Source organism: Oncorhynchus clarkii, chromosome 2 (genome assembly GCF_045791955.1).
Source record: "Oncorhynchus clarkii lewisi isolate Uvic-CL-2024 chromosome 2, UVic_Ocla_1.0, whole genome shotgun sequence".
Classification (NCBI taxonomy): Eukaryota; Metazoa; Chordata; class Actinopteri; order Salmoniformes; family Salmonidae; genus Oncorhynchus; species Oncorhynchus clarkii.
Genome location: NC_092148.1, coordinates 31,855,344 through 31,867,580, shown reverse-complemented (window position 1 = coordinate 31,867,580; position 12,237 = coordinate 31,855,344). Strand labels below are relative to the sequence as shown.

The window sequence follows — 12,237 nt, the reverse complement described above, 5'->3', positions numbered from 1 at the left end:
AATCAAATTGCTAAATTGTCCTTGGTATGATCTTCTTAAAACAATTCCATATAGCTTAGTTGACCCCCATGGCTAAGACAGGGGTTATGGGTTAAGTCAATACCACTTTCACAGATGACCACCTCATTGGAAAGGAAGAAGTTACGAGTTAAAGACTGGAGTCTATATGGCTTCATTGTTCATTTGACAGCATTTTCATCCTGTAGGCTACACTGCAACTTTCCAACCCTGGCTTTATTGTGTATGTAATTTACAGTCTATTATCATCATCAATAAGGCTCCAATATCCTACTGTGTATAGGTACATGCATAGCCTATAGTTGCCATCCACCAGTCCCCTTGCGCCAAACAAATCTCAGTATAACACCGGGCCGTTAAAAGCTCCGCCTCCATGTAGCAAAACATGGACGGTAAAAAGCAGCCATCGCTGATGGTGAATACCATGGACAGCGACCACGGAGTGTGCACGTCCAGGATCTTGTTGCATTGGATTTAGAACGTTTTCGTTGCTGTCCCCACGTGGGTTTACTTGCCAGCCTAATGTAAAGCATTGTGTAGGAGATATATCGAGCCAGCAGCGAAAAGCGAAATAGCGTAGCAGCGAAAAGCGAAATAGTGTAACAGGGTGACGGCAATCCAGCCATCAGGAGCCAACATCTGACTAGCCTATAGACGATAGAAAGATATCAGCGAGATTTGATCACTTGACATGGAGACTATTCTTAACTCGAAATGTGCACATTTTCTCCAAGAGCTCATATAATCAGATGGTGGTATAGCCTTCATCATTGCAATTGGGGAACACTAATACAAAATGTGTCATGCATCCTTATTTCACAATCTCCACTACAACAAGGTAAAGTGCGCTCCTTAAGACACCGATATTCTGTTAACTGATTGAATTGAGCAAGTTAACTCCGCATGTTAACCTGATAAAGGGCCAAATAATTTCACATCACTGAGATCTAAATGCAATGACAGATTCCACTGCGTCATGCAACGCGACCATTAGGCTTCATCCGCAATCATGTAGGCTAATAGTTAGGCTATTAATCATAAAGTTGTACATTTTCAGCGTTCCGACAGCGACTGCATTTATGAATACTCTATATGAAGGCCTGCATTGTATACTTTCCTAGAGTGTAGTAGGTGAACTTGTAAGATAGGCTAACTGTTATAGTATACTGCCTATAGGCTATACGACGTTTGGAGAAAAGCACGTTTTATTCACACCGCTGACTTCAGCCGAACACGAACCCCGGTTCACTCCAGCAGGAATCGCCTCTACGAGACAATCTATCCGCAATGGCCAGGCTGCGGAAGAAAACGTGCATAGCTCTGTTCTTATTTACACTCTTCGTTTTCGGAACCATGATGGGTTTGAGAACTCTGAAGCCCAGCGATGGGTTCTCGGACCTGGCCCCGGGGTTGGGCCTCCTGCCGATGATTGGAGGAAGGATGGACCGGCGCTCGGTGTCCCAAGACTCCGTCTCCTCCCCGGGGCAGGTACGCGCCAAAGTAGTTTTATCAAACTCTGGACCTGAAGGAACCATATTTTACGACGTCCACATATTTTACAGCGTGTGGTACGGGAACCCGTCGATGGATGGGAAATACATGCACTGGGACCATGTCCTCGTGCCACATTGGGACCCCAAAATCGCCGCCAGTTACCCTAAAGGGAGGCATATGCCACCGGAGGACATCGGCTCCAGTTTCTACCCTGAGCTCGGTCCGTACAGCTCGAGAGATCCGGATCTATTGGAGTCACACATGGAGCAGATTGGAGCGGCTGCTGCAGGTAGAGTGCAAAGGTGCAGTGGTTATTCTATACTGAAACATACAAACAAGTTTTAACATTCGCATTAGTCTTGCTGCTGCAGTGCCTGTCCAGTTAACTGTAAAGTTGTTACATTTTGTTCTACTTTGAGCACAGCTACAATAGGATCTACAGTTGAAGTCGGAAGTTTACAGACACCTTAGCCAAATACATTTAAACTCAGTTTTTCACAATTCCTGACATTTAATCCTAGTAAAAATTCCCTGTTTTAGGTCATTTAGGATCACCACTTTTAAGAATGTGAAATGTCAGAATAATAGTAGAGAGAATGATCAATTTCAGCTTTTATTTCTTTCATCACATTCCAAGTGGGTCAGAAGTTTACATACACTCAGTTAGTATTTGGTAGCATTGCCTTTAAATTGTTTAACTTGGGTCAAACATTTTGAGTAGCCTTCCACAAGCTTCCCACAGTAAGTTGGGTGAATTTTGGCCCATTCCTCCTGACAGAACTGAGTCAGGTTTGTAGGCCTCCTTGCTCGCAAACGCTTTTTCAGTTTTGCCCACACATTTTCTATGGGATTGAGGTCAGGGCTTTGTGATGGCCACAACAATACATTAACTTTGTTGTCTTTAAACCCTTTTGCCACAACTTTGGAAGTATGCTTGGGGTCATTGTCCATTTGGAAGCCCATTTGCGACCAAGCTATAACTGATGTCTTGAGATGTTGCTTCAATATATCCACATAATTTTCCTGCCTCATGATGCCATCAATTTTGTGAAGTGCACCAGTCCCTCCTGCAGCAAAGCACCCCCACAACATGATGCTGCCATCCCCGTGCTTCACGGTTGGGATGGGGTTCTTCAGCTTGCAAGCCTCCCCCTTTTTCCTCCAAACATAATGATGGTCATTATGGCCAAACAGTTCTATTTTTGTTTCATCTGACCAGAGGACATTTCTCCAAAAATACAATCTTTGTACCCATGTGCAGTTGCAAACCGTAGTCTGTCTTTTTTAATGGCGGTTTTGGAGCAGTGGCTTCTTCCTTGCTGAGCGGTCTTTCAGGTTATGTCGATATAGGACTTGTTTTACTGTGGATATAGATACGTTTGTACCTGTTTCCTCCATCATCTTCACAAGGTCCTTTGCTGTTATTGTGGGATTGATTTGCACTTTTCACACATAAGTACTTCATCTCTAGGAGACAGAACGTGTCTCCTTTCTGAGCGGAATGACGGCTGCGTGGTCCCATTGTGTTTATACTTGCATACTATTGTTTGTACAGATGGACGTGGTACCTTCAGGCATTTGGAAATTGCCCACAAGGATAAAAAGACTTGTGGAGGTCTACAATTTATTTTCTGAGGTCTTTGCTGATTTTCCCATGATGTCAACAAAGAGGCACTGAGTTTGAAGGTAGGCCTTGAAATACATCCACAGGTACACCTCCAATTGACTCAAATTATGTCAATTAGCCTATAAGAAGCTTCTAAAGCCATGACATCATTTTCTGGAACATTCCAAGCTGTTTCAAGGCACAGTCAACTTAGTGTATGTAAAATTCTGACCCACTGTAATTGTGATGCAGTGAATTATAAGTGACATAATCTGTCTGTAAACAATTGTTGGAAAAATTACTTGTGTCATGCATAAAATTGATGTCCTAACTGACTTACCAAAACAATAGTTTGTTAACAAGACATTTGTGGAATGATTCAAAAACAAGTTTTAATGACTCCAACCTAAGTGTATGTAAACTTCCGACTTCAACTGTATATGTGCCAACATCACTCAATAGTTCCACTGACTTGAATGACTCACTTTGATGCATATAGTTTATATATCCTGCCAGATGTATACTGTTATGGCTCATTTGGAATACATTGCTTGCGTTGCACATTGCTCGTGCTGTCTGTCTTCCTTATTCCAACAGACAACCATTCTACTGTATCTTTAGACAGCATAAGTGATGCCTCATATCTGAGTGATGAAATTTGCCTTCCTACATGCAGTGACTCTATAGACATTCTGTTTTAATCGTAATAGTAAGTATCCTTCAGTACACGCGTGAAGTGACAGCTCATACATGTCTATGTTGCAGCCAGATAAATTCTTGTCCACACCCTGATAGAGGGGAATATCAGAAACTGTTCTGTCAAGCAGCCAGCACAGCAGGCCACTGGCACACACAGTATGCATGCAGATAATTGATCAAGCCATGTCCACAAGCTGTATGGAATATTTGATTACAATATCTAAAAAGCCATGGTTGCGTGTATTAAAAAGTTATGGCCGCACGACTCTTTCACTTATCCTGCGCTTTGCCGGTTTATTTCAGCACTCATGTAGTGGACAGCTCCGCACGCTCACCTAAGCCCACCAGCAGCCTTTTCTCACAGTCGTTTCGGAACTGCGTTTATCTTGACATCCACTTCCAAGCAACCTTGAACGTGAACAATTAAACACTTGAATAATATGTGTTCACTGCTTTTCTGTATTTCACTGAAATCGAACATACAAACAGTTGAAAGTCAGAAGTAGGCCACGCGAGTAGGATGTCCCCTTTTTACTCGAGAAAGTTATTGAAAATCCTTGGTCAGTAGAAGGAGCCCTTAAGTATTATCAGTAAGTGGCCATGACTGTCCACTGCAAAGGTCAGCACTGAAAACCATAATCGGAAGTGGCATGTACATTGTCTGAAATAAGTAGCCTATGTTTTAAATAAAAAAATGTAAGCTACTTTTATTGACCAAAATGGGAGTGATGATGCCTTGGAGTTGGGTGTGAAAACAAGTGTTCATAAACGACTGATGGGACAGCCAATCGAGCCATGCTAATGTTGTCTGCCTTCGGCTGAACTGGTTATTGTACACCATCCGGGAAATGATTTTCCTTTCCCCTTTCTTTCCATTCCCTTCCCCCTAAACCGAACACTGTGACAGATGGAACACAGAAAGGGCAACTGAATGTGCTTAGTTAAAAAGAGTCCATTTAATTAAAGCCACTGGCACAAAGACCCATCAAAAATTCCAAAAAGCATCCTGCTGGCAGCGGTGACTGATACCACTACGCGAGGAGCCCATAATAAAATGAATCGTGCGGACATAACTTTTTAATACATGACTTTTTAGATATTGTAATCAAATATTCCACACAGCTTGTGACCAAAGTGGACATGACTTGATCAATTAGCTGCATGCATACGGCAGCAATCACATCAATAAGTCCTTCAAGCCAATCCGGAACCCTTAGGGGATGTAGGTAACGATCACATATATCAATGTCAACATCACACTGACCAATACGACTTAAAATGGTGTAACAGGGACATCATGAGGTTCAGGATTGGGTATCAGAGATGTGTGGTCATTGAAAGAGAATGACTAGAATGGACATTGAAGTCAATGTTCTGTGATAGGTGGACCAGCAGCCATATTGAGTGTATTGTAAAATTGCCATGCTATGAGGGGCTTTTCCCTTTCTCGTCATTTTATTTCCCCATTCTAGTAATTATATGTTTGTGTGGGGTTTAGCCAACCTGAAATGTCCTGTGTGGAGACTGAGAGAGACTTGTCCTGTGTGGTCTAGGGGTGCTGGTGCTGTCCTGGTATCCTCCGGGCCTGGCCGATGACAACGGGGAGCCCACAGAGGACCTGGTGCTGGCCGTCCTAGACGCTGCTCACAGACACAACCTCAAGGTAAGGAACAGACCGACAGAGAGACAGACAGACACTTTGCTTTGGAATCAGTGTTTGGGATTCATGAGTTCTGGATAAGAATGTGTGCTTTGGTAAGGAATCTTCCAAAGAACACATTTACACAACCAAATGGTAAACAGATCTTAATACTGTACAATAGTATTGTAATACACAATAGTATACCATTACTTCAAAAAAGTTGATAGCCAAGTGTGCCATGACTTTGAGTAGGCAACGGGCAGGGAGGATGAGGACATCTCTAACTAAGAGCAGAGGGGACATAATAAAGCTGCCTGCGGGAACTGTTGTTTATGGGACTTGATGAGCAGGGAAACACATCAGGGAACTACATGACCTATTGCCAATTAGGTTGGAAAATGCCATCCCAGAGATAACGACTGCATCAATGTCGAGTCATCGAGTCCCCTCTGCCTGCTGTCACGGACTGCATTGAAGCTCATGAAACTTTTAGAGGGCCCCTTCTTCGTAATTCAATACGTGTAACATCAGATGGTAGATGCACATCAGATGCAGCAGAGACGTAGTAGCTATTCAAGATGTTTAAAGGAAAAAAGATACTGCAAGTGAGCTGTACTGGCTTGATCCGGCAGAACCTTTGATGACATAACCGATATATAAAAATAGCCACACAGCCGTTTGAGTGGTGTGTATCCATTCACCCTGAGCGGTTGGAAGTCTGTGAGAATGTGTCTAAGACCCTTTAAGGCAGTTTAAGTGGTGCATGCTGCATTTCGGGAATATAGCACTTTGGGTGGTATATCCAGGGGTGAATTTTTCAAACACCTGAAACAGCATTTTCCAGCATTCAAGAGCAATAATCATTATGCCTAATTCTATGTAAAAACAATGTATATTTTTCTGCCTGCGTTATCTAAGCATACCTCTTTTTGTGTGTGCCCCTCTGCAAAATACCGCTGACAGATATTTTTTTGAATAAAAAGTTATGATAAAGCGTGGGCTTAAAAATTAAGTTGAGTAATTCATTTAACATCTGAAAAATAAAAAACAGGACAAATCTGAGGGGGCATGTGCTTTCGTGGCCCATATGGGCAGGACACCTCTGGTTGTGTATCTGTGTGTCAGTAGACAGCTGTGCGGCAGGATGACTTGCATTTGTGTGTTTGTTTGTTTTAATACTGGTATGCCAGCAGCATACAACCCTGCATACCACTGCTGGCTTGCTTCTGAAGTTAAGCAGGGTTGGTCCTGGTCAGTTCCTGGATAGGAGATCAGATGCTGCTGGAAGTGGTGTTGGAGGGCCAGTAGGAGACACTCTCTCCTCTGGTCTAAAAAATATCCCAATGCCCAGGGCAGTGACACTGCCCTGTGTAGGGTACCGTCTTTCGGTTGGGACGTTAAACGGGTGTCCTGACCCTCTGAAGTCATTAAAGACCCCATGGCACTTATTGTAAGAGTAGGGGTGTTAACCCTGGTGTCCTGGCTTAATTCCCAATCTGACCCTCAAACCATCACCTAATAATCCCCAGTTTACAATTGGCTCATTCATCCCCCTGTAACTATTCCCCAGGTCGTTGCTGCAAATGAGAACATGTTCTCAGTCAACTTACCTGGTAAAATAACAGATAAATAAAAGAAATAAAGGTCCAATGGGGCTGTTTTTATCTCATTAAAATCACATTACTGTGATTGTTTTCACTTAAAATAGTAAAAAAGAAACGAAAATAGTTTCTTAGCAAAGAGCAATTTCTCAAGTAAGACTGTCATGAGTCAGGTTAGCTTGGACTGTCTAGGAATGGTCTGAGTAGGGAGGTAGAAAACCATAAACTACCTGTTATTGGCAGAGGTTTGGAACTCTTTCCTATTGGTCTGCTATTAAACTAGGCAAGCCAGTTAAGAACAAATTCTTATTTAAAATGACAGCCTACCCCAGCCAGACCCGAACACGGATGATGCTGGGCCAATTGTGCACCGCCCTATGGGACTCCCAATCACAGCTGGTTGTGATACAGCTTGGAATCGAACCAGGGTCTGCAGTGATGCACGCTTCTAGCACTGAGATGCAGTGCCTTAGATCACTGCGCCACTCGGGCGCCCTCAGAGCATGCGCAGACCAGCTGGCTGGTGTGTTTACGGACATATTCAATCGATCCCTATCCCAGTCTGCTGTTCCCACATGCTTCAAGAGGGCCACCATTGTTCCTGTTCCCAAGAAAGCTAAGGTAACTGAGCTAAACGACTACCGCCCCGTGGCACTCACCTCCGTCATCATGAAGTGCTTTGAGAGACTAGTCAAGGACCATATCACCTCCACCCTACCTGACACCCTAGACCCACTCCAATTTGCTTACCGCCCAAATAGGTCCACAGACGATGCAATCTCAACCACACTGCACACTGCCCTAACCCATCTGGACAAGAGGAATACCTATGTGAGAATGCTGTTCATCGACTACAGCTCAACATTTAACACCATTGTACCCTCCAAACTCGTCATCAAGCTCGAGACCCTGGGTCTCGACCCCGCCCTGTGCAACTGGGTACTGGACTTCCTGACGGGCCGCCCCCAGGTGGTGAGGGTAGGTAACAACATCTCCACCCCGCTGATCCTCAACACTGGGGCCCCACAAGGGTGCGTTCTGAGCCCTCTCCTGTACTCCCTGTTCACCCACGACTGCGTGGCCACGCACGCCTCCAACTCAATCATCAAGTTTGCGGACGACACAACAGTGGTAGGCTTGATTACCAACAACGACGAGACGGCCTACAGGGAGGAGGTGAGGGCCCTTGGAGTGTGGTGTCAGGAAAATATCCTCACACTCAACGTCAACAAAACTAAGGAGATGATTGTGGACTTCAGGAAACAGCAGAGGGAACACCCCCGTATCCACATCGATGGAACAGTAGCGGAGAGGGTAGTAAGTTTTAAGTTCCTCGGCGTACACATCACAGACAAACTGAATTGGTTCACCCACACAGACAGCATTGTGAAGAAGGCGCAGCAGCACCTCTTCAACCTCAGGAGGCTGAAGAAATTCAAAAGCACTCACAAACTTCTACAGATGCTCAATCGAGAGCATCTTGTCGGGCTGTATCACCGCCTGGTACGGCAACTGCTCCGGCCACAACCGTAAGGCTCTCCAGAGGGTAGTGAGGTCTGCACAACGCATCACCGGGGGCAAACTACCTGCCCTCCAGGATACCTACACCACCCGATGTCACAGGAAGGCCATAAAGATCATCAAGGACAACAACCACCCGAGCCACTGCCTGTTCATCCCGCGAGGCGAGGTCAGTTCATCCCGCGATGCGAGGTCAGTACAGGTGCATCAAAGCTGGGACCGAGAGACTGAAAAACAGCTTCTATCTCAAGGCCATCAGACTGCTGCCAACACACTGACTCAACTCCAGCCACTTTAATAATGGGAATTGATGGGAATTGATGTAAAATATATCACTAGCCACTTTAAACAATGCTACTTAATATAATGTTTACATACCCTACATTATTTATCTCATATGTATACGTATATACTGTACTCTATATCATCTACTGCATCTTTATGTAATACATGTATCACTAGCCACTTTAAACTATGCCACTTTGTTTACATACTCATCTCATAGGTATATACTGTACTCGATACCATCTACTGCATCTTGCCTATGCCGCTCTGTACCATCACTCATTCATATATCTTTATGTACATATTCTTTATCCCTTTACACTTGTGTGTATAAGGTAGTAGTTTTGGAATTGTTAGCTAGATTACTCGTTGGTTATTACTGCATTGTCGGAACTAGAAGCACAAGCATTTCTCTACACTTGCATTAACATCTGCTAACCATGTGTATGTGACAAATTAAATTTGATTTGATTTGATTTGGTGATGTCACCAGGCAGGCTAAAACTCCATCCTTCCGCAACAGGCTGACATTTCAGGCGGTCTTTTCAAACAGGTCTTATACTAAAATGTCATTATTATGATTTTCACAATTTCACAATATTATTCCAACCAGAAAGTATTGAAATATATATAAAACACAGGAAATCACGTTTTTGACTGCACTGGGCCTTTAAAGACTGCTTTTAGGGGCATTGCGAGCCTCGTGCCTGTGTGAATGAATGTGGACCGAGTGCAGTGTGACAAGAGAGACAGGCTTAAGCTAGAGCCCTTTTCTCCAGCTGTGTTGCATCAATAATACACACGCTGTGTTTGCTCAACACACGGTCGCATTTAAAGACAATTGAGAGCGGATTCGTTTTTTGTGTTTGCATGAGAATCTCTGCTACATAGAAAATCATGCAAATAATGCAGTCCGATTTTTAAAATTAATATTTATAAGAGCACAAGTATAGAAAATAAATGTCTGTTGTACATGTAAAGTTGTGAATGTTATTCCATAATCCAGTCTGTGTAATTGTACAGAAATAGTCCAGTTCCATGTTTTACACGGGACCGATAGATGTGCTCGGAAGCCTCGTGAATAACCCTGTAATGCCGGCGTACTCTAAGTAAAGTTAAACTAAACTATATCAAACTCCCCGACCTCAGTCCTTATAAGCATAAGTAATCGAACAAAAAGCGGGACGTTACAGTACAGAGGTCCTAGCTAATTGCCTATATTTTTTCCACCCAAAAAGTGCAGTTTTACTAATAAGAGAGAGCAGTAAAAAAAATAAAGCCAAAGTAGGGAAAGATAACTTTAACAAACAACAACTAAGTTGTTGCTATATACACTATAAACACTGTATGTGGACACCTCTTCAAATGACTGGATTTGACGATTTCAGCCACACCCTTGGCTGACAGGTGGATAACATCGAACACACATCCATGCAATCTCCATAGACAAACATTGGCAGTAGAATGGCCCGTACTGAAGAGCTCAGTGACTTTCAATGTGGCACCATCATAGGATGCCACCTTTCCAATAAGTCAGTTCGTCAAATGTCTGCCCTCCTAGAGCTGCCCCAGTCAACTGTAAGTGCTGTTATTGTGAAGTGGAAACGTCTAGGAGCAACAACGGCTTAGCTGTGAAGTGGTAGGCAACACAAGCTCACAGAATGGGACCACCGAGTATTGAAGCATGTAAAAATTATCTGTCCTCGGTTGCAACACTCACTACCGACTTCCAAACTGCTCCAGAAAGCAACATCAGCACAAGAACTGTTCGTCTGGAGCTTCATGTAATGGATACCAGGAGAATGCTACCTGCCCAAATGCATAGTGCCAACTGTCAAGTTTGGTAGAGGAGGAATAATGGTCTGGGGCTGTTTTTCATGGTTCGGGCTAGGCCCCTTAGTTCCAGTGAAGGGAAATCTTAACGCAACAGCATACAATGACATTCTAGACGATTCCGTGCTTCCAATTTTGTGGCAAAAGTTTGGGGAAGGCCCTTTCCTGTTTCAGCATGACAATGCCCCTGTGCACAAAGCGAGGTCCATACAGAAATGGTTTGTCAAGATCGGTGAGGAAGAACTTGACTGGTCTGCACAGAGCCCTGACCTCAACCCCAACGAACACCTTTGCGATGAATTGGAACACCGACTGCAAGCCAGGCCTAATCGCCCAACATCAGTGCCCAACCTCACTAATGCTCTTGTGGCTGAATGGAAGCAAGTCCCCGCAGCAATGTTCCAACATCTAGTGGAAAGCCTTCCCAGAAGATTGGAGGCTGTTATAGCAGCAAAAGGGGGACCAACTGCATATTAATGCCCATGATTTTGGAATGAGATGTTCGAAGAGCAGGTGTCCACATACTTTTGGTCATGTAGTGTATCATTATTTTAAAAGTCCAAAAATGGATCTCCCTCCACCACTGCACAGTTAAAACTGTCCAGATCTGGAATGACAACAGTATCACTTGTCTCCAGGGGTGTTTTGACTGTACAATGTGGGAGGTATTTGAGGACAGCAGCTCTGATCTGGATGAACTCACAGATGTTATTTCAGACGATGTAAACTTCTGTGTTGAGTCAGCTGTGCCTACTAAGACCTGTAAAATCTTCCCTAACAACAAGCCTCGGGTATCAAAACATCTAAAATCACTACTTGATAGGAAGAAGGCAGTTTGTGCTGGGGGTGATAGACAGGCTTTAAGAGATGTACAATGTGAGATCAAAAGATAGATACTGGTGGACAAGGAGGCATACAAGCAAAGGGTGGAGAGGACCCTGTCCTCAGGAAATGCAAGGGAGGCCTGGCCAGGGATTAAATCCATGGCTAGTGCTCCCCACATAGGCAGGGGGAAAACCAGTGCTGACCTTGGGGGATATGAGGGCCAGAACATGGCTAATGAACTGAATGTTTTCTTCTCAAGATTTGAATCTGACGTCTTCGTGTCGGAGGTTAAACAAATGGAAGCATCATTACAAATGTTTGAGAGAGTTGTTGTTCAACAGTCTGATGTTCTAAAGTTGTTCAGGGGATGTAACACACACAAAAGCCCAGATAAAATAAGTGGACATGTGTTACAGCACTGTGCTGAACAACTGGCTGGTGTTTTTACAGACATTTTCCAATCCTCACTTGACCAGCAACATGTGCCAGTATTGTGGGAAAACTCAATAATTATACAAATTCCTAAAAAAGCATCTAATCCCACTGTGCTGAATGACTACCGCCCTGTCGCCTTGACATCCTTAGTAATGAAATGCCTTGGGAAAATTGTGAAAAGTCATATTCTCAGTGTCACCCAGAAGCTCCTCGGCCCATTTCAGTTTGCCTATCAGCCTAGCAGAGGAGTTGATGATGCCATTCTTGGTCTACAGACA

At 43.9% G+C, this 12,237-nt stretch overlaps 1 protein-coding gene across 1 annotated transcript in view; it reads left to right on the top strand.

Moving 5' to 3' along the window:
• The first annotated feature begins 820 nt into the window (after nucleotides 1-820).
• The window catches only part of LOC139380915 (glycoprotein endo-alpha-1,2-mannosidase-like protein), a 34,270-nt gene continuing 22,853 nt past the window's right edge, over nucleotides 821-12,237 (top strand). Inside the window, exons 1-2 of the mRNA XM_071124081.1 lie at nucleotides 821-1,801; nucleotides 5,371-5,480. Of these exons, the coding sequence (XP_070980182.1) occupies nucleotides 1,306-1,801; nucleotides 5,371-5,480 (606 nt within the window). The 5' untranslated portion in view covers nucleotides 821-1,305. The remainder of the gene's footprint in view (nucleotides 1,802-5,370; nucleotides 5,481-12,237) is intronic.